Here is a 27,163-nt window from a genome sequence, read left to right as displayed (position 1 = left end):
TACTAGAGCTGGGATCGAACCTCTATGTTTCTGTATCACCCACTACAATCGAGCCCACATCTCAACTGGTAAGTTACACATTCTACTTGAGGTATGACTCAGCCCTGTTCTCATCTACCTTCGGCCACTCATAACTATGTTTTCCCATGATTTTTGTGAATAGATTGCTCTTCTTTTATTTTTTTTTTCCCCAGCTCTTTGTTTTTATTTTCTCACTCTCCTTTGTGAGCCATGGCACAGAGTCAAACACTTCTGAGATCTTTTACTCAAGTGCAACAACATGACATATTTGCTTTTCCTACTCCTGAGATATGCAGCACTTTGAGCTGCACCACCTCGGGTCTCGCAGGACACAGACCTGTGAAGGACTATGAGGCCAATCATCAGCAGGGATTCCACTGCTAGAAATCAGTCTGTGCTGCTTGTAAGTGCCAAGACCAGACAAGGGACAGGCTCACGCAAAACAAACATGTATGCTTAGATCACTGAAGCTGGTAATAGTAGTGATCATGGCATGGTCAGGCAGGTCATCTCTCACCAATCTCCCTGTTTCTTACACTGAAATTTGCTGACTGTATGAGACTGATTGTAATTGCTGAGTCTACTAGTGCTTCCCATTGGGGAGACTGTTCTCTGACCTGATAGATCTAGCAGTTCCAGCCATTTCTGCTGACATTTTTACTTACTTATTTATATGCCTCCTTAGCTCTCCTCCTTTTCATTTCCTCCCATCACTCTGTGTCCAGACGTCGGCAGAGCTATCATAAGTGCAATAAGGAATGGCAGGCAGGGTCTCGCTGAGTGATAATTGTGTGCCTTGGGTGGTGTGATAGAGGACAAAGCTCAGAGCTGAGAGGCTCAAACCACTTGACAAGAACAATAATTGTCCCGAAGCATGCTGTCTGCAGTGACTTATTGCTGTTATCAAATGAAATATCTCTGGGAAAGACAGGGAAAGATACAGAGCAGGCTATTGACTGGACCAAGCACCTAGGCACCATAAGTGTTGAATATGATGTTACCGACAGATCATCAGATAGGCTGGTCCCACCTTGGTATCTTTAAAACACCTCTTAATTGAGCTTGGAGCCACTTGGAAAAGCTCCTGCTTAAGATGGAAGGATGTGGTTCTGATCTTTGGTACCCTGGTGTAGGTCCTGAGGGAGCGGGCAGTCAAGAGCAAAAATAAAGGTTTTTTTCCTGCTCCCACGAGGAAATCTCTTGAATTTTGCAGAAGATATTCTGCAAGAGCTGAATTTGAGCTCATTGGTGACTACTATGTGATGGGAGGAGATAGAATTTGAGTCTTATGGAGGAAAACAAGCCAAGAATGATTGCTTAGTCTAGCACGCATCTCCAAAAGAAAGATCTGCTGGCAGGATAGCATCCCTTCAGGGACACAACATCACAACATATCCACCCACCCTCCTTTGGACCTTCTCCAAGCCTGCAATGCAGGTGCTACGTTCAGTTCTCATCTAGCAACTTTGCTGACTAAAAAGCTCTGTTGAAGAGGGCTGATTCAATTTGCAAACAAGCTCATACGTCTGCTTCTAAAGCCAGGTGACCCTTGGAGTGGAGGATCACTGCAGCACAGTGGCTCCAGACTGAACGCTAATTTTGGCAGGAAAGGAAATAATCACGATGGAGACATACCCACAGTACTCCTTCCCTATTGTCTGTGTCCTCAGCCACATGCTCAAAAAGAGCTGGGGGCTTTACTATTCCTTTTTTTTTTTTTTTTTTGTGCCTGTGTGAATGTTTCTTTCTTTTGTCTGGTTCTCCCTTCTGTATCTCTTTTTTTCCTACTGCCTAGTAAATTCAGAACAGCAATAAAATGTTTCTCAGAGAGTAAAAAGACACTTGAGTCAGAGAAATGAAATTACACTGACGAGAGGAGAGAGAGGGAGAAGGAGAGGAGAGGAGAGGAGAGGAGAGGAGAGGAGAGGGAGGAGGAGAGGAGAGGAGAGGAGAGGAGAGGAGAGGAGAGGAGAGGAGAGGAGAGGAGAAGAGAGGAGAGGAGAGGAGAGGAGAAAACAGAAAGGGGAAAAGAAGCGAAAAGAAAGAAGGAAAGAGAGGAAGAGAGAAGAAGACAGATGATGCAGGAGAACAAAGAGATGAGTTTAGTCCAAAATAAGATTATCCCCATTGAGAAGACAGAAGCCCACCTGAGACATCATCTAATAAGGGAAAGGAATACTACAGGCAATGCTCATCAGAGAGATCAGAGACTGCTTTGACATAGGTGTGACATTCTGTCCTGCCACGCTGCACAGTTTAGGAGTAGAGTGCTCTGGCAGCAAAACAAATGCAAAAATCAACACAGTGTTGACACAGCATTCTGGCATACCATTAGCAAATATATCCAGGAATTCAGTGAATCCAAATTCTCTGGTCCAATGTACTAGCAGCCACTTGAAGCGTGCAGGTAGTATGAGAACGGTCACCATTATGTCTCAAAATCAAGTTAAATTATTGAATAATACAAACTAGGAGGCTGAAAGAGACTCTCTAGGACTGTTGAGGCAGTCAGTCCCTCACTTAGCCCGACTGTACTTAAAATCACCCTGTTTATGCCAGATGAAATGTGTGAACTGCCTGTAATCTTCAGCACACTGCTTAATGCAGCAGAATATGTTGTGATGGATTTTAACAAACCCTGCCCGGCATGGAGTGGCAGAGCTGCAGTGAAGTGGCTAAAGCCTGTAATTAGCTCTTTGGCTAATAAATCATCTCATAATAGCAATGAGAATGACTCAAATGCACATCTAGGAGGCATGAATCTGATGAAGAAACCTCTGGAGAAGCAGTGTTAGGAGACCACCATCACACATACTCACAGCTCCTGGCAGCAATGCCAGTGTTTGCCCCAAGGACTGGTATTTCTGTAGTGACAGCACCACTGTGACTCACAGAGGGCTCTGGTGAGGAGATTTAGTGGCTCTGCATTGCAAATAGGGAAATGGAGATGTTAAAGGGATTAACTAGAGGTCATGGGGTGGATCAGTGGGCGGGGAAGGTTTGGCTCAAACTTATCTTGGACCCATTGCTGGTGCCTGTTAAACTGTTTATGTGGATTTTTATGGGCTATCACCAATTATCTCATTTAATAACATTAATTATCAGTGTTGACTTTAACATTTGTTCCTTCTGAAACCATCTTGAATACAGATAAGGATGTGCCACTGTCAGAGTACAGGTAGTTTAACCATGCGATAATGTATATTGGCTGTGGCTAAGGAGCTCCAGCATGGCCAAATCCAAGGGATCCAAGGATGTAGCACTACTGTTGGTTAAAGCAAGCCAAACTTAAGGAGCAAAAGAGGTAGTTTGCAATCTACCAACCAGTCTTCCCCTGACTTTAGCTGGAATTGGGAAGACAGACAAGGCTTCAGCACAACACCAGATCCCATGAGGACAGTGCTGTAGGCACTCACGGTCCTCCTTTGCCCTCCCAGACATGCCACAGGCAGCAGGGCTTCCTCACCGAAGTGTTCTGGCACTGCACGCTGGAGCTGTTGAACCTCAAGGCGGGCACCCGCTGCTCATTGCCTTGGATGTTCAAGATGCATTCGTAGCCTCGCTGGCCAGACTGTGGCTGGGGCAGGTTTTTGGCCTTCAGCGTGATCGGTTTGATCACTTCCACTGGCACCAGGATCTTCTCAGCCTGCAGCAGCTGTGGACAGTCCTGGGGAGAAAGAATACCATGCAATAAGTCAACACGTGATTTTCCCAAACCTGTGTGGAGTCCTCAATCTTCTCACTTTTACAAAGCTGTTGTGCCTCCCTCCATTTCAGCCTATTATAAGGGGTTTGTGGGGCATTACTGAGGAGGCTCAGATAAACAGGTGAGGAAGGAGTGTTTTTACAGACTTTTCCCATCTCCTTTTTCTCACTGGAGACCCTTGACCTTCATGACTCAAGAATGCTACTTCTGGTGCTTCTTAATACCTGCTCCATTAATGCGGTAGTAGAAAAGCAGTTCTGCCCCCTCCAGGTACTTTGCCTGGTCACGATGCCATGGCACAAGAAGTGAAGAAAGCAAAATCACAGCATAACTCCCTGCCACCACAAAAACCAATGTGCCATTGTGCAAAAGGCACAGCTCCAGCTAGCTCAAGCATGACACCGTAAACCAGAGTCTGGGCTATTTAAAAGATAATTTGATTTGGCTTAGAAAGGGACAGAATATTTATTATATATAAAATAATACCTATATTATTTTCTCAAGAAACAATTCTTACTTAATATGATTAGGAAAGATCAGCAATTATTTCCAAAAAGGCTCAGTGCTTGGTGGATGTGGCTAACTCAGCCATGTAGCAGGCTGGGCACCCAAATCTGTGTTGGAGAAGGCCATATTTGAAGTGAGATGAATTTGTACAGCTTTACTTACAGCAGCAAAGTACTGCTTCTTCATGGCACCATTAGACCACTGGAAGCTATCAACCCTTTCGGAAATTACTGCAGTGTTTTTCTTGATAATCCAAGACATTTTTATGTAAAATGGGATTCCTTAAACAATCGCCATCCCAAGAGCAACCCTAGTCAGATTCAGATGGTACAAGCAGAGACAGGGAGAACTTCTACCTAAACAGATACATGCTTAACCTGTAGTTGTGACAGTGGACAACAAGAGGATATAAATACTGATCCAGGGCTGAAGAATAAGAAAAGGAATTTAAGGGCTTGGAAGTGGAATTTATGGCTTATGAGAGCCTGGGAGCTTGTTAGAGCAGATGGTGGAAACATCTCACTGAAGCAAACAGCTTAGGAAGATAAAGAAATGGATTAGACGTGTAACATCTGCACTCAGACCAACCAGAAACAGAATTACTAGAGATATCAATCATCACACTGTGGGTGTGAGCTGATCCACGGCCAGGGGCAGGAAGAAAATCCAGCATCCACCCAGCACGCAGCTGTAATGAAGTCTGGAAGCCTTCCTCAGTCCCCAAAGAGTGTCTGTCTGTCTTTGCCACTGGGGATTTAAGAGCTCTGGGGCAACCTGATTTCTTATCTTTGCTTACTGGTGGATGCTAATGGTATAAGTACTTGACAACTACCGATGGATTTCAATTTGCCTTGCTCAGGCTAACATCAGAACATGGACAGCCCAGCACACAGTCACTGGAGCATGATGAAGGTGAATTATCTTGGGTCTGGTTGCACAGTGATGAGTTCTAACACAGTGTTTCTCTGTTGTCTTGGAGTTCTGGTGTTGTGCAGCACTTCACTAACTTTGTGTTCCATCACAAGATAAAAGACAGAAGCAGTGGAGAAGAAGGTTTGGTTAGACACTCAGGAATCCCTGAGGAGCTACATTTTGTTCCAACACTCCCTGCTCTTGCTGTTGTCCTGCGCCATGACAAAATATTCCCAGGGAACTACTAATGCTGAGATACAATAATTGAACTTCCACAGAAGTGTTTCTCTTAACAGGAGGACAATGATTGACAGTGTAGAAAGTCCTTCTAGCCTTGGGTTCAATGCTCTTATCCTATCGAGGCATTTATGTAGGTTAGCTGCAGGGTTAAGTAGCTATTCAGCTTTAGGAAGTGATGCATAACCTAACCCTGTGTGATATAGCCCAATAACAGCCCAGAGGGTAGGAGAAAGACCACCCCAGTGTAAGTGTAAGAGTGTCCAGTTGTGATCCCACCACCTGACACCATATGTAAATACCTTTTGGGACCGTATGTCTTCCACACCTCCAAATTTTCCCTTGCACACTCCTGCCTACTCAACATGTTCCAGAGTCTACAAATTAGCTCCCTTTCTCTCTTTGGGCATAAGAACAGACCTTGGCACCATTTTCTTCATTATTTTCTTCCCCAGCTAGAGTGGTTGAGAGAGACGCATTGGCAGAGTGAATCAGTGGGACAGGAGGATGGGAAAGCCCTATCTGCTGCTGAGCAGCCATGTCCCAAGAGTGGGCATTTTGCCTGATGTCTGTCAAACAGAAAAGCTTTTGAAGGGGACTGGAGGACGGGGGTTGAAGATAGTCAACTATGTTACCTGCAGGCCAATCCCAGCTCTGCAGGCTGGTCTTTCTTGTTTAGCTTTATCCCGTTCCCCCCACCACTGGTGCTGTAACCTTTCCGATAACACTTGTTTCAAGTTCATTAACAAGCAGTGATTGTGGCAGCCCCAAAACAGGATTCGTTTGCATATAAAAAGCTTTGCAGTGCTGTGAGGAAGTTCATTATAGATAATTGAAGAGGCAAGCGCCATAAAGAGGAAATCCTCCCAATGTGGCTTTATCTGATTGACCTAATGTTCTTTCTAATTGAAACGGGGGGAAAAAGGCAATTTCATTAGGTGATGTGCTGCATAAAAGCTAAGAACTTGGACTAGGCTCTGGGTTCAAATTCAAACACTGAACTCATTTTGTAGCCTGTGACAAGCCCTGCCCAGTCAGCTCTGGGTGCCTGCTCAGGATTATAAATTTGAGGGTACATTGAAATGACCCTGCTGCAGGAAGCAAGCAGAAGGGTCCTTACCAATTTTGATCAATTTCTCTTTGTCTTTTCTCTGCAGTGTGCATCACCTATGCTGGAAGAGCAGTTTTTTACATCATGGATGGGAAGTAAATGCACCCATTATCAAAGTATATATAAAGGAAAGGCACAATTCCATCCCATTTGTCTTTGGGATATAATAAATTAAGCCTTCCCCTGTAAGGGGAGTTGGTTCAGATTCCAGAAGAGCTAAAATCCAGTTTAATCTGTAGCAGGGCATATGTGAAAACTGACTCTTGTTGATTAATTTTGTGTGTGTAGCTTCATTCTATTCCTTAAATGCTTCCAAATGAGTCAACCCTTAAAAAATAATATCCTCCACCCTTGCCAATTACTCATATCAGCAGTTATGCACTCCTCAAATCATCAAATTTTGCCAGTTACCAAGTCAGAGAGCTTTTGTAGTGAAAACACCAGAAGAAATGAGCTGCACTCATTGGATTGTTGCTAGTTTAATTTTCCTTATTTATAACTCCACATAGAATGCCTGCAAATGTGTTTTGCTATAGCAGAAGTAACGAAGTCTCAGTAATATGAGAGCCCCCTGTCTCCTTCTCTTTCATATAAGTGTTACAGCCCTCATCACTGCTATACCTGAGTGAGTCCCCAGTGAAGTGCCATCATGAATCATAGAATCATAGAATGGCCTGGGTTGAAAAGGACCGCAATGATCATCTATTTTCAACACCCCTGCTGTGTGCAGGGTTGCCAACCACCAGACCAGGCTGCCCAGAGCCACATCCAGCCTGGCCTTGAATGCATCCAGAGATGCATTCAACAAGAGTCTGCTGAAGAGAGGGATGAAATCTCTCAGAGGCTGTGTGGTCTTAGCCCTGAGCTAATTGCTTTGCTTCCTTTACAGTGCCCCATACATGCCTAGTTATGGTTTCTTGAGAATCTCATCATCTTATCTCATAGTCAAAACTGGAGACGGATCAGAAATACTGAATTATCATCGTTTCCCAGGTACGAAACATGTAGATCATGACATATTGCAAGGGGTTGCTCCTAAAATTATTTAGTACAGTTTTAGTATTGCTATTTTTGGCCAGTACCATGAGCCCAGATCTCACCAAAGCATTTTCCATTTTCTGAAGGAAAATGAGTTTGATTTACTTTCTCATGTCAGGGAGAAGATTTTTACTGAGAGAGTGATGAGATGCTGGAACAGGAGAGGTTGTGGATGCCCCATCCCTGGAGGTGTTTAAGGCCAGGTTGGATGGGGCCCTGAGCAATCTAATCAAGCACATGATCTAGGGGTTGGCAACCCTGCCTGTGGCACGGGGGTTGGAACTTGATGATCCTTGAGATCTCTTCCAACTCAAGCCATTTTATAATTCTCTGAAATGCAAACATCCTGTAAGGAAACGAGGGTTTCACAATGATCCATCCATCTATTAGCAGCCTGTGCCCTTCACTGGGCTCTCAGTTAATCTGTCTTCTCCCATGCAACTTCTTGTGTTCAAGAAACATTTAGATGTTGTACTAAGAGACATGGTTTACTGGGGAAATATTGGTGGTAGGTGGATGGTTGGTCTGGATGATGGTGGAGGTCTTTTCCAACTTCGGTGATTCTATGATTGTATGATTCATCCAGAGCATCTAAATGAGGGAAGCTTTCATATTTTTGCTTCATATTGCTCCCTCGTGATCATTGGTGGCATTGAGAGGAAACTAGAGCCCACCTTTTGCTGACTGCTCCGTAGGCATGTTTGCTGAGAAAGCTAACTCTTCAAAACTATTTTTCAGTCTTTTTTTTTTTGGCCCAAAAGAGAATTCTCATTATCCAGATCCAGATATCCAGCATCAGTTCCTTCACTTTAAAACTCAATGCATTTAGCTCACTTTTCTTCCTGACATCAATTCCAGTTCTTCATTCTCAGTGTCATTTTGTTGTTGTTGCTGCTGTTTGTCATTTTGTTGTTGCTGCTGTTTGTCATTTTGTTGTTGTTGCTTGTTTGTTTTGTTAATAAAACTTTCCTTTATACATCCTTTGTTCATAACAGCCATCTCTGTGCTTGTCTAAGCCATCTCGTCCAAAAGAAACATAAAATCACAGAATCAGTAAGGTTGGAAAGACCACCACGACTCATCAAGTCCAACCATCAACTCATCCCCACCATGCCCACTAACCATATCCCTCAGTGCCTTATCTATCCTTTTCTTGAACGCCATCAAGGACAGTGACTCCATCACTTCCCTGGGCAGCCTGTGCCAATGCCTCACCCCTCTTTCTGAAAAGATTTTTTTCCAAATATCAACATTATATATATAATATATATATATTATCAACAATATCAACATTATCACATGATCTAATTGAGAACTGGGAACTGTTTATTCCTTGCTCAAGACCTTTTGGATCCCACAAGAAGTGATACTCAGATTGTTATTTACTCATGTGTTATGTAAATAATAATTATTTTTTTAATCCATCTGTTCTACTAAGATGCAATGCAATGGCTTTTTCACCCACCACTCTGTATTGTAATCAATCTAGTAAGATAAGATTTGAGATATGGATTGGTTCTTAAAAAAAATATCTAGGCCACAGCATCTGAATGCCCTGCTTCTTAGATTACATTAAAAATCATTTAAAAAATCAAAACAAAACCAATGAACAACAACAATAAGGAAAGAGAAAAGAAAGGAATGAGAAGAAGTAGGAAAAAATGAAAGAAATCGTATACACAAAAAGACTTTTTGCCATTGATTTTGGAGTAATCAGATTTCTCCTAGATAAAAAGCAGGAAAACATCACGTTGCTGTATGAGAAGCAGGAGGGACTGCCTGCAATATGTTGCCTGAATTTCTTTCTTGCACCTTGATACAGTCGTCCTGGGTCAGAGCTGCCCAAGCAAAATCAGTCACTCCTTTATCAGCTGCCCTGCACTGCTGCAGAGAGCTTTGGATGACAAGTTGGTTCCATCGATGAATCACTTTTAAACTCTCACACAACTTCCCAGGGCCACGGTAATTTGGAGAACAAAGCAGCCACACGCTTGGCAATACGGGAGCAAAAGGGTGAGTTATAGTCCATGTTGTGTTTACATTATTACACCACTAATTCCTAGCATCATAAAATTATATTTAAAATTTACACGAACAGTGCCGGGGAACGTTATTAGGTTATAAAGTGGAATCAGGTCAATGTTTTGCAGGCAGGACTCCAAGCTTCATAAATTTCTGGACATATTTCCCCCAAATTTACATCGGCACCAGCAGCAATCAAACTAGCTACAAAAAGCTTACCCAGTCAAAGAATTTTTTAATGCACCATATATTTTATCTTCACTTCTTAAGTTTACAGTGCTGTTAGTTTGATTGATGGTGTACTTATTTATTGGCACAGCAAAAGTAATAATACAGGGAGAAAATGCTCAGAACTTTAAAGGCAGCTGATGAGGAGAAAGCAACAGGATTTATGGAAAGTCTAAACATCTGCAGAGACAACAAAGGGGTAATTGAGTCCTTGCATAGCTGTCACTTCTAGTGGTTACTTTCTAGTTAAGAGTCTTCCACGCAGTCAGGATCAAAAACTAACTTTCTTTTGTCAGATACTGCAAGTGATTCTGGTGCTTGGGAAAAGGTGGCTGATTTGGAAGCTGGAGCTCAGTCTGTGGGAGAGATGTGGCCCTGTTTAAGCTTTGCCCACTCTAGCAGCCACATACCTCAGTGGTGACTTGCACAGACATCACTGCTATACGGAGGAGTACCATCAGATCAAATTCGCTCATCTGCCATTGCCTCTTAGGTCCCTGGTTTCAGTGCTGTGAAAGCTAGTGAGCAGTGACTGAAGTTGGCCACCAAAGAACAGATACAGAGTTAAATGAAGATAACCAACCTCCTTTCATGTGGCTCACTGCTGAATCCCATTGATTGGGAGCAAAGTGATGCCCCAAGGCCATGCAGGCCGTGTTGAGAAGTGGCCCAAGTCTTCTGAGAGCTGGATCCTGACCTAAGACAATTCTGCCTCTGAAGTCAGTCCACACATCTCTGCTGATCAGCATTAATGATTTTACTCTCCTTTAATACTTTATTAATAGAGCCCTTCTCAGCTGGTCCATTATTTTACCAGGATCAAGGTCAGCCTGCCATAATTAGCAAAGCTCTGCATTAATCCTTTTTAAATACAGACACAACGCTAGCTTTTCTTCAGCTTTTTGTCTTTTTGACACATATTCAGAAGGAAAAGTGATGATCAGGAGAGCAGGAACCTTCTGGTCATTGGATGGAGAGTGTGGACAGGAGAAAATAAAAGTAGGTGATTGTGTCAGTAGGTACATCTGCTCAAAGGAGAGATGTGGAAGCAATCTCAGTTCTGGTGTTTCCTGAGTGACAAATGCCTGGTTTTGAAATCATAAGAAGTATGAGTGTGTGCACTGAGGAGGGTGACACTTGTGAAATAAAAACTCTAGCTAGGTAAGCCAGTCCTTTTAAGATATCACACATGGTAAAACTGTATTGTGCAAAGCCACGGAAAGCATGAGGCAGAGAACAGCTGAGTACAATCAGCTGACAAAGCACTAATGTCTACCTTCTTTATTTATATTCTATGAAACCGCATTCTTCTATCTAGCTTGACTTCTTCTGTCCTTCTGCAAGGACTTACGTCTGAGATTCTAAAGATCTTTTATGCATAATAAAGCATTGCATATTCACACTCTGCACCATCATACCAACGAGTCTCTAAAGTTTCAGCATTGCAACAGTATTCCTTACTGATCATCTACATGACTACTAATGACATCAACGTGTCATTTAACAAAACTAGGTTTTCCATACATTTCTGTCCACAAATTATTTTTGCATAAAGGAACCAACCAATGCTCCTTCTGAAACTACAAGAAGTCACACGGCAGCACTCTCATAAGGGGATTTCTGCTGTCTAGTTAAAGTGTTAAGCACAAACTATAGTGTTTTTTTCATAAGAAAGAATGGAAATTCTCTTCTCTAACCTTCCCATATTTTACAAAATTTGTAGGAACTTAATACCTTTGAGAGCTCCACTCTTTGGCCCAACTAGGCTGCAAATGGACAACAAGTTCAGAAGTCAACAGAGGAGAATGAGTAACAGATGGACTGGATGAACACACACAGACCATGTTGATGTGATCCTGCTTCCTTCGGATACCAGGACAGAAGTCCAGAGAATCATAAAACCCTGGCTTGCACAATGTCAGGACAGTGATATCATGGCTCTTATCACCCTCCTCCTCACTGAGATCTGTGACAGCATGAGATAACATCCAAGCCAAAGCAAATGGACAGTGTGCAAAGACAAGGCAGGGGAAGGAGATTCTGGGCTCAGCCTCTTGGAGATATCCCAGTCAGGGCAGAAGGCACAGTCCAGCATTACTTCTTATCTGTAGCTTCAATATCCTGACAATGTTTCTCCTTGGCCAGGTCCCAGAAGCTCACATTCCAAACCAGTGAATGCAGATGATACTGCAATGAAGAAAAGCAAAAAATTCCTTCTTGAGAGACAGGCCACCCATCACCCCATGCAAAGGGGAACTGTCTTTCCTCTCTGGTAACAATTTTTCCCTCCAATTTCAGAGTGTGACTAGATCATCAGCAGTCCTAACAGATGTCCAGATAGCCAAAAATTCCTGTAGTCACTTGAGGCTTTGCAATGGCATTGCACTGACTCAGGCTATCAAAACAACATAAGCTGTTCTTGATGTTATTTCAAGGGGACAGATGAATATTACCCTGTTGCATTCTGAGATCACTCTGTCCTGTGGGATAAATAATCTTGCATTACAAAGATGAACTGCCCAGCTGGTATGAATAACATGTTGTACTGCGTATCAGATGCCTCTCACATTTACATTCAAACAAATTCCCCTCACTTGCTCCAAGAAATTACACAAGTGTATCTCATGGTTGGAGAGGCTAAATCCTAAGACCCAAAGTGAAAAAATGTGTGTACTGGTGGAAGACGAACAGCACACAGAGAGGATTTTATCCATCATTCATCAGTTTGTTGTGGTCTGGTTCCCAGTCTCAACAGAGACATGATAGAGTTGCCCTGTATCAGGACAGATTTTCTGCAAATCTACCTCCATAATTATCAGAAAACCTGCTAGAAGTGAATGCAGAAGTTATCCTTTTCCTCTACCAGCTGGAGGATGATGGAACAGAAAGTCTCAGAGGTGATAAAAGGTAGCCAGAAAAACAACAGAACAAACCACATACAATCCTTCCATCTTCTTCACCAGTTTAAGTCAGTGCAAGCAATGGCTTCTCACAAAAGTAAAGTATCCAATCTGCAAATGCTCAGAGACTTCTTATGAACAGCCCCCACTGAGACCACAGCTCCAGGTACTGTACAAGCACCTATGAACAGAAATTGCTTAGCCAAATCATAAGAGGATTTGAGAGATGCAGAGGCACAGAAATGTGAACGTGCCCAAGCCAACTCAGAGCTAGAAATGAAACTCTCATCTGCTGAAGTGAAACCCATGGCCCCAAATAATGCCTGATACTTCCTTTGAGCTGCATTTCCTTCTATTACCATGCTTGAACAGGCCTATATGAACAAGGGGAAAGATTTCTGCCTTGTCTGTAGTTTCCGCGTTTAATTTAATAGAAGGGCTTGGGTTGGAAATAACCTCAAAGATGACCTATTTCCAATGTCCCTGCCATAAGGGACATTGGAATTAGGTGATCCAGTTTGCCAGCAGTTTGTCCAAAGCCCCATTCAACCCGACCTTGAACTGCTCCAGGGATGTGGCATCCACAGCTTTTCTGGGCAACTTACTCCATAGTAATTTCTTCTTATAATTGTTTAAATGACTGCTTCTGAACTGGAGGTATCCTCAACACGTCACAGTTCTGCTTCTTGAAAAAATGCTTAAACAATGAACAAGGGTTGAAATTCCAAACCAGCAGGAGTCCTGACCTACAACCCAATCCAAACCAACAACTACAGCCTCCTCCTGGATCCCCTCTGCCACCCCCTGGACAGGATGTCAAGAAGACCAGACTCCATCACACGCACTTGGAAACCCTCCTGTGAGCTAAGCAGATGATACAAGCCCTCATGCTACTTAGAGGCTGGTTCCACCAAATGAGTGCAATGCTATGTCAGATCTTAGCTGCACAGGGTGCAGAATCTTTCTGTTAGGATCTGCATGCTCTCTGCTGCCTGCCTCAAGCTGCTCCCAGTCCCCTCACCTCTCCTGCTGGTCCCCTTCCTGCTCACATCACTTGCATGCAGCAGGTTTCTGCAGTTTCCATAGAAACTACACCTCCCCTTAATGATAGACAGGTGCTAGAATAAGTGAGTGGATAATCAACAAACGGGAAACAATTTGGTGCTCCAGTATTGACCTCCCTGCAGCTGTCATTAATGCCCCTGAGACATTAATTTGAGCGGGGTGGGCTTCCTCTCCTCCCCAAACTGATGCCACCAGCAGCCACCTCTCTAGCTGAGTTAACAGAGGCTGGAAACGGGAGTAGGAGGGAAACAGAGCAGTTGCCACAGCAACAACTGAAGACGCATTGCCAGAATGGTTTGTCCATACAAGGGAGCAAAGAGTTCACCACATTCATCAGGTGGCCTGTGGGGTGTTAAACCCCACCTCTACGCAGCCACTCAGGCATTTCTGCAAGGATGCATTTTAGGAGGAGCTGGGCACTTTCCTTTTGCTCCTCCCAAAGGAGGACATATGCCCAGAGAAGCTGTGGATGCCTCATCCCTGGAGGCATTTAAAGGCCAGGATGGATGGGGGCTGTGGGCAGCCTGTTCTGGTGGGTGGCAACCAGCCCATGGCAGGGGGTTTAGAACTAGATGATCTTTTAAGGTCCCTTCTAACCAAAGCCATTCTATACTTTGGGCTCCCTCAAGACCTGCCTGTTCTGTGACAAGGTGACTACCTAAAACCTTTCCCTGATCCAGGCTGGGATGCACCAGCATGACGGGTAGGATGCTGATGAGTTCCCTAAAACTCCATAATAGGGAAATATAGGTGTCTGCCAGCTCAGATCGATCTGTCACTCTCTCTCCTTGCCTTCTTTTTTCTCTCCTGTCTCGCTCTTTTCCCCGAAGAGGAACAAGCAGCAACAAACCAGCTCATTTCTTTGCAGAGGCTGCCAGCACAGCTCTTCATTCCGCAAAAGGCAAAGCGAGCACCAGGCAAAGCAGCACTCTGCTCTCCAGCAGCTGCTCGCCAGCATGCAGCTCACACAGCTTTCTACTGCTTTTGACAAATTAATATTTGAAGCAGTTGCTTCTTTTATGTGGGCTTTACTGTCATTAGCACGTACAACTCTACATAAAACACTTTGGTGCGAGATCTTTTCTTCTCTTTTCAGGCAGCAGATGAAAATCCTTTTAATAAAAAGCTTGTTTGGGGGAGGAAGAAAAACACAGGCACACACAAATCGGTTGAGGAGAGAAAGATGAAAACCTCCTTCAAGGTAATTAAATGATTATGTATCTTTTAAACCCAGCAGATAACAGATCTGTTATCAAGGCTTGCTTTTCGCTTTTGCCTTTTTTTCCCTCTCTTTCCCCTACACAAAGCTAAAATCCTGGCAAGGCCTAGAACAAGATAGTGCTCATCTTTCAGAAGATCGCACAAAAGAAGACTTCATCTTTTATCCCATTAACTCAAGTAGGTTGTTCCATCTTACCCCCAGCCCAGACTTGTGCAGATGTTTGGGAAATGCTGACATGAGAACTATGCCACTTGGACCAGATGTAACAGACATCAGGCATGATGAATTTCTATCGCACTTCATATCAATTGGTGTACTACTCTGTGCCTCAGTTTACCTCCAATACTTGTTGGCTGCCTTTTCCATTTACAGAGAGAATGAATGAGCTCTTACTTTGTGATTGTGCCAATAAGGAAAGGTTGATTTCATCGGTCGTTAGGCTGCAATGCAATGCTTCACAGTGCATCACTGGATCTGCAGCATGACTTTTGCAGTGATCAACAACAAATGTCAAAAGGGGAAATAGAATGTGCAAGAAACAAATATAGACACAGCCTGATCCCTTCTGTAGACTGTGATTCTCTCCATCTTTACTACCTGCTTTGTTTAGGGAAAAGAAAAAAACAACAAAACAAAACCAACAACAAAGAAATAAAAAAATTCACATAAGTGTTAAAACGTCTTTTTTTCATCCTTCATTCCCTTCCTGCCTCCAATAGCAATAATATCAGCTCCCTTTATAAAGCAAGAACTCACTCGGTATATTTCAAGTGAGTGCACTTGGCTTTCAAAAACCTGCTGTAAAGGGAAATTATACGTCAAGGTGTAGTATTTCTGCCACAAATCATCCAGAGACATCATCAACCCCATTTGATTGAGTTCAGCACCATAATCATAAATACTCTTGCTTTACGACCATGCTGGAATTCTTAACCAGGAGCAAACACAGGTTTTCCCAAGGCACCAAAAGCAGTTGATTCAGCTCCATTATGGGCAGAGCTGATTCACCAAGTACTGAACAAACGACAGGTATGAAATCCTGGCTCCTTGCAGACAATGTGGGATGTGCCTCTTTATCCTATTTGTCACCTTTGGTTTAGTTCTTTGCAGGGTGATAGAAGGGTTTTGCAGCTGCCTTGTCCTAGCCCAAGACTGGCTGATCACAAACGTCCTCAGTATGGTTCAAAAGCTCCTTTGGACAGTAGGTCACTAACTATACAAAAATAAACAGCATTTTCCTTTCTGATCAGCATGGATAATGGCCAACATCTTTCTGTTCTCCACCATGGTCAGTCTCGAATTCATCCTGTGCTCTGCACTAGCTGAGAACTCATACTTCAAGAAAAAGAAAAAGAAAAATTAAAATAATCAAGAAGTTTTTTCTGTGCACATGAAGAAGACTTGAAAGAAATTAAGGCTGAACCTATGGAAATCCACAAGCTGGTGAGGTATGCTAAGGAAATGGGGAGTCAGAAATACAGAAGGGCACGAGGCTCCCTTCATTGTGCTTCAGGCTGGTCCCAGGGCGATGGGTACCAGCCCCATCAGACCATTTGCAGCTCAGGCCATCTGGAGAGTGGGAAGCCTCAACCTACTCAAGAGTGAGATGGTGTACAGGAAAAGAGAGAAAGCAATCACCCAGAAGTAGGTGTGTCAGCAAAGGGAAAGTAAAAACCGTAGTGTCAGAGAGGGGAGTAGGCTTGGCATACCAATAACAATGATTACAGATGGAGAGAGTTTCTGGCCCTGATCCATGTGACAAAGTAGCACTAATATGTATTTGCTTGGCAGAGAGATTCACGGGACAAGCAGACCATATGATCCTGGAAGCCAGCCATGCTAATCTGCTCTGTAGTCTCAGGGAAGGACTGCAAATGGGATGGTCCAACCATCCCACGCTTGTAGTAGTTTCCTATCAGCATGTCCTCAAGACTTCCACGTTTAAGAGGCACTCATACTCATGCTGAACACACCCCTTTTGCATCCTTAGGGAATCAAAGTACTTGCAGAGAAAAGGAGCATTGCAGATGGAGATGAAAAGCCATTAAAAATATACCCACTCACAGCTGTTGGGAGCTCTACTGAAGACAGCTTTGGGAGGGCTGGAAGTGCACCTCAGCCCTGTTAACCTGGCAAGTCACATTACATCATCAGGAAGTAGGTGGAGGTCTGAAAGGGCAAGGAAGAACCAGGCTTGGCTTCAAGGTACCAAATGGTTTCTACTGTTCAGGGAACTCAATGGATAAGCTCAGTATAGGGCAGAAAAGGAAAGAACTAAAGGTGAAACTGAAAAACAGTGGAGATGAGTCAGTGAGAAGATGGCTTCTTAAGAGAAGTGTGGGACGTATACGCAGCATTTATTTTGTAATTTGTCAAAAGTGTAAATTGATAAAGTTTGAAGTGTAATTTGACAAAACCTGTCTGGCCATGCAGAGAAGGCAAATATGCATTTGTCAAGATGTATTGGTGATGCCGTCCTTCCCCTGTTCTATTGTCTTTGTGAGCCTCAGACAGCAATGAGAACGACTCTACAGCTACAATACATTTCTCACATTGCCAAGCAGAAAGCTGTCACTGATAGCTTCAATTTTGCAAAGTCATTATTTTTGCAGATACCATCCACTCTTTCCAGTGCTGGGAAGTGTTTAAGCTGTGCAGCAGATAGTAGAAACAGCTCTGAACTAAGCAGCTGACAACCAAATGTCTCCCATGAGAAAGAGGTTTGTGCCCAGATGTGGATTTGCTGCATCCAGAAGCCAAAGGGTCTGAAAGCATCATTAGCAATGACCACTGTAATGTACCTGTATGTCATGATGCTGTCATTCCTTGTAGATCAATAGTTGTCTTTTAAGGGTTTGTACACTTACTTGATGCTTTGCAAGATCAGAGTGTGAGTATTTGAAGCTCAGCAGAAAAACATCTATCAAAGGGGATACAAGACAGAAAGAATCAACAGACAAATCCTCTCAGATTTGAACTATCTCTTTGTCTGAAGGTGGCACCTTTAAGAAACCCAATGAGAGGTCATACAGTGATGGAAAAAGTGTGCTCAAATGTGGAGGTCTGGAGAAGGCTGCAAGTCAACTGCCTCCTCCCCAGTTCTTCAGAACAAGATGTTAGAGGGAATAGAGTAAAAGCCAGATGATTTTCTCCCTATGGAACTGGGAAACTGGGATGATGAAGAGTTTCACACGATCTTTCTGATGGAAACAAGAGTCAGAAATACCAAGAAAGCTGAGGCAGGTGCAGATGCACTGACACTTGTAGGTCTTTCATGCACAGTGGCTGGAGGAGAGAAGAGATGGGAACTGGGAAGATGAGTCTTGTGCTTAGTGCATAAAACCTGCCAGAGGATTGCCAGAGGAGATAAATGATGAGACAGTGCCCCAGCAAATACCATCTGCTCTAGAAAGTGAGGTACCTCCAGTTCCTGATGTGGAAGATACAGAGAACTGCATCTACCAAAACTGACCAGATTCTGCCAAAGGCTTTACAGAATTATAGAATATTCTGAGTTGGAAAAGATTCATAAGGATCATCAAGTCCAACTCCTGGCTCCACACAGGACACCCAAATATCAGACCACCTGGCTGAAAGCATTGTCCAAATTTTTCTTGAACTCCAGCAAAGTGACATGACCACTTCCTTGGAGAGACTCTTCCAATACCCGACAGCCCTCTAATTAAAGAACATTTTCCTCATATCCAAACTGAGCTTCCCTGGTCACAGTTTCATGCCACTCCTGTGGGTTCTATCGCTGGTCACCAGAGAGAGGTATGCAAGGTAATAGATTCCATTTGGTTGGAATAGGGCTGAAGCCTGGACTGCCTTCTGCACCACTTCACCCCAAGCAGAGGGTATCAAATATCCACCCTCTAAGCTCTCAGTGAGTTTTTCAGCGGGTTAACAGCAAATGCTGAATCCTGCTAGACAAAGAGCTGGCAACCTCCCTGCTCGTGAATATTTATGACTTGTCCCAATGCCTGTGCAGTTCAGGATGTCTGCTCCAGGACATCTCAACCAGCACATATGTTAAGGGAGTAGTGGGATGGGACAGCGGATGCCATAGGAGTGTGAAACCATTACAAGCATGTCCTTTGGTGCAACAAACTGGGTTGTCTGGGGCACAGGCTGGGGGATAGGCAAGGGAGTATTTTAAAAACACAAGACCCAGCAAGCAGTGCAGGGAGAAGTGTGGATTTCAGACTCCAAATGCAGCGCACGTCGATGGAGATTTCAGCAGCCGCCTCTGTGCCCAGTGGTTCAGCAGATATCAGATCTCTTAATGGGTACTGGTCCCTTGGGCCAGGCACACAACGAGCCATCTCGGGTCATTTACCAGACAGACCGGGATGCTTCCAGACCATTCCTGACCAGGAAGTAATTAAGTGGCTTCCTATTTGTATTCTCCTGAGCTCCACTTGTCTGCAAGTGCTCATTAGTTACAATACAGCCAGACAGCATTTGCAGTGCAGCAGCCAGCTCTGTACTAAGCCCCAAGGTCCAGTTCAGCTCTAGCTCAGAGACTGGCAATGAGGCATTCCCTGGCCTCTGCTGGAAGCAGTTTGGTGTACTGGCCATTAGACACTAAACACACAAAGCCACCAACATCCTTGAAATATTGCTGAAATACACTGCCACTGTTTTCATAGCCCTAAATACTCTCCAGACCTCAGTAGCTTGAAGACTTGCTTAGAGGCACCATCCTCTTCTTCTCTCCAGGCAGAGATGCATAACAAGCATTTCCTCTTGCTTCCAGTCAGGGACTTATTATCCACTACTGGTAGATGCAATGGCTTCCTGAGGTGGAACACTCCCTATAGGTGTGCCTTATTTTTGGATGGATGCCACCACCAAGCCCTCCTAGTTCCAACAGCACACAGACACTGGCTGTATCTTGGCAAGGACTATGACCCAGTATATGATGGCTCTCAGCAGAGCTTGTAGGTATCAGCATTTTGCTGTTGACAGTCAGCCGTGTCATTGGGCAGAGCTTCTCTGCATGATGCGCCAACACTCTTGGGATGAGTATCATCTTTCAAATGGGTTTCAGTACGAGGAAGAGGAGATGTAGAGGGAAAAGTGAGGGTTTTGTGGAGCGCAAGCCAAACAGGGAGTGGGTGGGATTGGAGCTGGAGAAGGCTACACGGTCTGTTTGTCTGAGCAAAACAAAAAGGCTACATCATCTCATGATCTCTGAGAAGCCCCCACGCACAACACGTGCCCCTGCCTACCTCAGGCAGCTTGACTCGTCCCTCCTGGAAGGAGCAGGTGCTGGGATCATGAGTGCAGACGTGGCGGTATTTGCACCAATGGCACCGGTAAGGGCTCTCCACACATGACAGACACCTGGAGATGGAGGGAAAAAGCAGTCACTTGGCCAGCCTGGCCTCTTCTACAAACAGGACAGACCAGGAGGTTGAGAGTGCTCGTCAGAGATAAAAATAGTCTGTCAAACATTGCTTTTACAATACTAGTGGAAAACCATAAGCTTTGAACTGGCCTGATATCATCAGGTCTCCAGATGGCACTTTGCTTGCCATGGCCTGAGCTGGGTTTCGTTGTGACTGACGTGTCTTGTACTATTTAGAAAATTTAGACTGCTTTAATTTCATTCGAATTAGACTAATGATATTTTTGTTGTATTTTGGTTACCCTGTTACTACTTCTAATGAGATTTACAACAGGTCCTTGGCTTCATACACAAGGTGTGCTCGCCTTTTGCCCATAACAAGATTCTGAGTTTAACAAAAAAATCAGAGGATGTTCATGATCAGATGAGAAACTGTTATGGCTTCACTGCTTCTGTGCAAAACTGCAGCAATGCCCTGAGAGCTGTGAACACATCATGAGAAGGTGCCGAAGGTAGGGGGGGCTGAAAGAATAGAGGTGCCCATGGAGGGCAGTCCTGGTGCATCAGCAGTCCCATCTGGCTGATCCTGCCTCCCTCAAATGTTATGCAGAGGCCAACCAGAAAGTGGTATGCATCAAGCTCAGGATCAAGCAGGATATACTGTCCCACAGGCTTATTATTACGATTTGAGCCCAGAGTGATGGGGATCCTGCACATATTTTGGCTGTATTCTTCCTTGTTTCAGTAGAAACAGGAAGACATAGCAGTTTTTTGGGTAGCAGAAGGCATATTTATGAAGTTACCTATTCAGAGTATAGGAAAGAGCCAGTCCCACCATCTTGCAAGCATTTGCTCTCCTACATCCCATAGTCCCCATAGATATGAGCTGCAAACACTTTTTCGAGACTATTTTACAGCACTGACTTAAACCTACATCACATTTTTTTATTTATTTCATATGATGTCTGTCCACCAGGAAACACACTGAGCCATAACAAATTGTTTACACAAGACAAGCACTAGATGGTAACAACTCCTGGTTGCTCACTGTCAGAGATCTTCATGCTGCTGCTGTCTCTGAAATACCTGAAGAGGATTTGGAAGGAAATTTTCCTGGCCTGTATGTGCCACTGGGTTTTTAATGGGCAGGAGTGGAAAAAAATGCCTCCAGGATAGCTTGGCTAAGTGCAGCAGGCAGACACACACCCTCAGTCCTGTCTTTCTGTGAAATCTCATTCAACTTCAATCCACTTTCAGCTCTGGTACAGCGAGCTGTTCTTCAAATTGGTAACAAGTGCTTGCTCTGATACATCAAATTAAAAATGGATAGTGTATTATAGTTTGTCAAGTAAGGAACCAAAACATGCCATAAATATTTAACACCACCATCTCTCCTCCTCTCCCCCCCAACACTTGCTTTCTGACACTGTTTGTCAAAGCAGCAGGAACAAGGAAATAGGATTTGCCTTTGCTTGTGAATTGCTGAGCCGCAGTAATTATCTGCTTTTGGCACTTCTGATGGCTCAGTGGTGGTGACAGAGCCCTCAGTCTTGCTCACGGGTGGATCAATGTGCTGGAAGAACATCATCCTGTTTTGGCAGTCTTACTCTGGTAGGGCAGCTGCTGTGTACCAGCTAAATCCCATGATAATGTGGCACAGGGCAGGAAAGGAAATTGCAAGATAGAAAAGATGGGTTTGAAGAAATCAGCTGGGCAGTCTCCACTCTGTTCACATCACACAAAATCCACAACTCCCATCTTTCCAGATTTCAGCACTCAAACCCAAGCTAACATCTTGGGCAGGACCCTGCTGGCAGGACTGATATGGATAAGGGCTGGAGGTGTGTATATTTGGGCAGAATCCATCCATCCACAAACAACTGCTTACTAGGAAGGAAAAGGGGCCCTTTACTGAAGTCACAGATTACTTTTAACTTGCTTCAATGCAAACTCCCATTGATCTTCCTTTCCCTGAGGGACATGTGATGATGTACCATTACTCGAGGCAATGCTCTCCTTCATAGGGGGATCATAGTGGAACAAATGTTCACTATGTCACCCCTGGTTTTCCCAGGAGAGACAGCATCGTGCTGACCATTACTGATATCACTCTGACTGCTGCTCTCCTCCACACCTGACCAAATTCCTGAGGGACACATGCCTCCCTGAGTTCTGTGGCAGATCCAGGGTTGGGATAGAAAACAGGTATCAAAGGAACTTGACGTACGAATTGTGGACACTGCAGTTGTAGAAGACGAAGCTGGTGCTGGCAAAGGTCATACCCGTTTCCTTGGACTTGAGCTGGAGTTGGACTATGTGATGGTCTCCTAGGAAAAAAAAATATACATCCGTTTGTGACTGTATTAGCACAGTTAAGCCCTGTTGGCCATGCCACCTGTCTGAACAAGAAGCTGGTCCAGAGTAAACGAGCTAGTTTATCTTCAGAAGGTGAAGGAAGGGTAATAAAATCTATCTACAGCTCAGACCTCCAAAAAGTACATCTGCCCCCATAATGGTAGTGCAGTGATGCATTAGGTCTTCACCACTGGAAAACTGCAAGCAAGGTCTGTGCTGGATGATACCAACAGGTCTAGATTTATTACCAATCTGATTTATTTACTGATTTCAAAACTATGGTAAATGAAGTCAGCAAGTAGGAAAGCTAAGTGCAAAGAGTAGATGGAGATGCCTGGAACAAAAAGCTCATTCAAATGGAGCTGTCCATAAGGTTCTTCATTCCTGTAGGTTCATTTAAGTCCACCAAAGGAAGGGGCCTGTGGGACATTGGGTATATCTTCTTCTCACCATCATTATTTATCATCTCTGAATATAGCCCAATACCTAGGACAGGGTAGGGATTCCATGTCATTCACCCCAATGTCCATACACCCTAGTCTTTGGCTACAAACAACCCAGCTTAACGTGGGAGAGACATCCACAAGCCTCTGTATGCTTCTGGAAGTGTCAATCCATTTCCACAGCAGACCATCAGCAGCAAAGCTTGAGCCTCAGCTTCTGGATAGTAACTCCCCTTTTCCCCTGCTCCCAAGCCAAGCAGTCAAGTGCAACCTCTTCTCACAATGCCAAAGGCCCCATTCAAAACTCAGCACGTGTGGGAAATGACTGGGTACAGTAATTGCAGTAATTTAGTGGGGAAGGGATCCCTGTTTAATTCAAGACTTTGGCTTGGCTAGCCCTTTCACCTCTATTATTTTCCTTCTCACCTGAAAGATTCATTAATCAAACAGGCCAAAGTAAACTTGACAATTCATCTCGGCTCATCCACCTACAGGCATACACACATACATACCACATACACACACACAAACCACACACTTCACTGAGCACGTTTTGCTGCCAGTGCTCAACTCTGCTGCCCATCTGCTGCCGTCGGCTTTGACAGCTCTGTTAACCACTTCGTATTTAACAACTTTGCCAGTGTCTTGCATATATTTTAAAACAGGATGTGAGGATTGGATGGCTCCAGGGATCAGATGTTCTACAGAGCCACACATCCTTTGGTTCAAATCCAGTTTCTGGCCCTATGCATGGAAGATGTGGTCTTTGCAGAGGTGCAGAGCACCAGCTGCTGAAGTTGATACAAGCTGCAGGTGCTCAGCATCTCTGGAAAGCACACTTCACATAAATCTCTCTCTTGTTCTGCCTTGAGCTTCCATTGCTATTTTTGCTTGCTTGTCGATTGTAGCCTGGCCTGAGACAGATGTCTGTATCAAGGAAATAGTTCCTGGCAGCTATCTTGGTAAGCAAACATAGTTGATGATTCAGTGGGACCTGAAAATGAGAACAGCCCTTTGGGGGCTTCTTTTGGGACTACAGTGGAGAGCACACGCAGCTGTGTGCAGCTTGGGGAGAGCAGGGGAAGGTGATGGTGACAGCTTGTGTAACTTCATTTCTGTGGCCTGTAGGGATCCCTGGAGGCTCTCCAGTAATATTTCACAAGAAGCCAAGGAGTATAATGGCTACATCCTCTCTGCACTTCATGAGGTGATCAATAGAGTTGAGGTTTTTATAGCAAATCTCTGCAAGAGCCACAGGTGCTCTTGAAAGTATCAAGAAAAACATTCAAAAAGGGAAGCCAAAAAGGGCATGAAGCTGGGGATAAGGGGCCCATCCTGAGAGACAAGGCATTTCTGCACTGAATCATTCTGGGGTGGAGCCAGCAACAAACATGAGCATGAGCACAGGAGCAAAAAAATGGCCAGTGACAGAGACAACAACTGAACACGTAGATCTAAAGGTAAGATGAATAGGATAAAATTGTGGAAAGGACTGGAGATCCTTCATCTGACTCTTGTCTTTGTTAGATATAGGCAACTACCACTCGGTGGCAGTCTGAAGACACGTACTACCATGCATATAGGCACCTAAATGCAGGCACTGATAGTACAGCTCAACACTCACACACATAAACTCACACATTCAACTCATTCGTGCTACAGCTGTAGCAATCACTGGCAGCATAACCCTCACCCCTATGCTTTGCATAACCTGTTCTCAGGCTCCCATATGCCAAAATCTTGGAGAACAAGCAAGACGAAAGACATAAAGACAAGGGATGAGGAAGGGAGGAAGAACTGAGAGCTGTGTGGTACTCACCATTCTCTGTGATGATCTGGGGCACCTCTTTGGCAGCTGGTGAGATGCACTGGATCTGACTGCCCACTACCAAGCCATCCATCTCTGACAGGTCCTCGAAGGTGCAGTTGACTCCTGCTGACAGCTCAGGGACATTGTAGGTCTCCAAGACCAGCTGCAAGTGAAGATGGAGGGAGGGAAGAAGAGATAGGGAAACAAAAAAAAAAAAGAGAGAGAAAAAATACTGAGCTGAACAACAGAGCTGGGTCAGCAGGAGAGAATTACACTGGAGAGGTTGGACAAAGAGCCTCTTGCTAGAGAGAGCATCCTCCTTCAACAGAAAGCAGCGATTCAGGAGAGGGATGTGTGTGCGGAGGGGAAAGGGGATGAGATGCTGATGCCAACACAAGTGGTACGTGGCTATGCAGGGACAACTGCACTGCATCCCAGTGCTGCTGGGTCAGTGGGGGGGAGGGAGTGCTCTCTATCTGTCATGCAAGTGTAAGGTTAAACAGGGAGTCTTTGGAGCCGGCTGTGAAGACCAGGGCTTTGGTGGCCCCAAGGCACGCGGTTTCTGAGGAAGGTGACTACTACTCACAAGAGGCACTCTGCAGACTACAGAGAAACTGTAATGCTCCAGTCTAACTCTCTACGGCCTGCTCTCCTAGCATCAGCAGATGGGGGAGCGCTCTGTCACCAAGTTCCTGCGTAAGGAGAGTCTAGTTACAGGCTTCAGTTCACCACAAAAAACCTCTTTCCCTAGAGGCACAACAAATTTCTCCTGCCCGTCCCACCAAAGATGGCCTTAGGGGCATGCTGCATTTGGGAGCTATGCATAAACAAAGCTGTGAAGGAGGAATTGCCCACCTTAATCATGTGCACCACCGGCTTAGCTATTACCCACGGTCAGGAAAGAAAAGAAGCATGTGGCTGTTTTTCTCCTCTAGAGAAGGACCCTCATGCTGCCACTAGGTCAGCTAAAGTTCCTCTGCTGTCCATCATGGAGCGTCTTGCCCAACCCACCCTTGGATCACAGACATGCCATGTCCAAAGGCAGAGAAGCATATCAGGGTACTTTTATCACCTGCTAATGAGCTGCTATAGATTTAGAGCTATTGTGGCCAACCACTAAAGCCAGACACTTGAGGCAGGCACAAATGCAAGTACTCTCCACACTTGCCTCCACTGTGAACAAGCTGAGGCCCCATCTGTGGTGACAGCCACTAAAAGGAGACACAAATGCATGCTGAAGTGTTTCTGCTACCAGTACAAAGAACAGAGGATAAGTTGGTGATGTCCAGGTGATAAAGCAGGAGAGGATGATAACATTGCTTTTGCTTACTGCTTCTTCACATTGTGTTTTCCTCACTAAGAGAAGGTTTGGGGCTATCCCTTAATGCTAGACCTTATGGCCCATATGATAGAAAGGCCAAAGATGGGCCTTTGCTCTGCATAACATAAAGCCTTTGTGAAATCTGTTTATTTTGTAGCGATGGGAACGGCAGTGGGAAAGGAAATCATGTCTTGGGTGGGGATTAGGAAAAATGTATGGGTGTTTGATAGATTTATCACTCAGTCTAAATCCATTCTACCTCCTCATCTATATACTGTTAGAGATAGAGAAGAGGAAACTTCTGCTTAATTAATATTGCTCTTTGTGCACAGAAGACGCAGAATAAAGATGTGTCATGGAGAAGATATGGCAATGGACAGAGCAATAGTGCTTGGCCATAAACCTCATGAGCCAAGGTTCACCTGGAACAAATAAGTCCTACATCCTGCAAGCCTCTTCTGGAGCTCCTGCAATGAGGGAAGAACACAGACTTCACTCCAACAAATCTCTCTTCTCATTGATCCCCAAGTTACTGAAACAGACTCAGATAAAACTTTGCAAGTCTCTGTTAACGACTAAAAGATAGAAGATTGGCTGGCCACACATACCTTCTCCGCCTCTGTGGGCAAGAATTAAATATCATCCCTTTGCCCAAATGAGATTCAGTAAGGACACCACCAATTCATCTAATAGTGCTGCTCTCTGACTTTGCCGAGAGATTATCTGTGGTGATGGTGGATGAGCTGGGACACCAGTCTAAACAGGTCTGGGATGAGATTCCCATGGCAATGTTTCCCAGATAACTGGGTAACAGTTAGACAATGGCAACTGATGTTAGAAGCTCGGGGTTGAATTGCCCTGCCAGAGTAATCCAGAGGCAAAACTCTTTTATTCTGTTATCAGTTTCAATCA

General features: G+C 44.4%; 1 protein-coding gene across 2 annotated transcripts in view; it reads right to left on the bottom strand.

Annotated features, from left to right (window-relative positions):
* The window catches only part of PLXNA4 (plexin A4), a 441,339-nt gene that overhangs the window by 83,729 nt on the left and 330,447 nt on the right, over positions 1 to 27,163 (bottom strand). For both annotated transcript variants that reach the window (XM_085213222.1, XM_085213155.1), the window contains 4 exons: positions 24,940 to 25,093; positions 22,550 to 22,649; positions 20,204 to 20,318; positions 3,488 to 3,688 (listed from right to left, as the gene is read on the bottom strand). In XM_085213222.1, coding sequence (XP_085069348.1) covers positions 3,488 to 3,688; positions 20,204 to 20,318; positions 22,550 to 22,649; positions 24,940 to 25,093 — 570 coding nt within the window. The remainder of the gene's footprint in view (positions 1 to 3,487; positions 3,689 to 20,203; positions 20,319 to 22,549; positions 22,650 to 24,939; positions 25,094 to 27,163) is intronic.

This window comes from Meleagris gallopavo, chromosome 1, assembly GCF_905368555.1.
Source record: "Meleagris gallopavo chromosome 1, MGAL_WU_HG_1.1, whole genome shotgun sequence".
Lineage (NCBI taxonomy): Eukaryota > Metazoa > Chordata > Aves > Galliformes > Phasianidae > Meleagris > Meleagris gallopavo.
The sequence above is the reverse complement of the archived record's forward strand: the minus strand, read 5'-3'. Positions and strand labels throughout refer to the sequence as shown.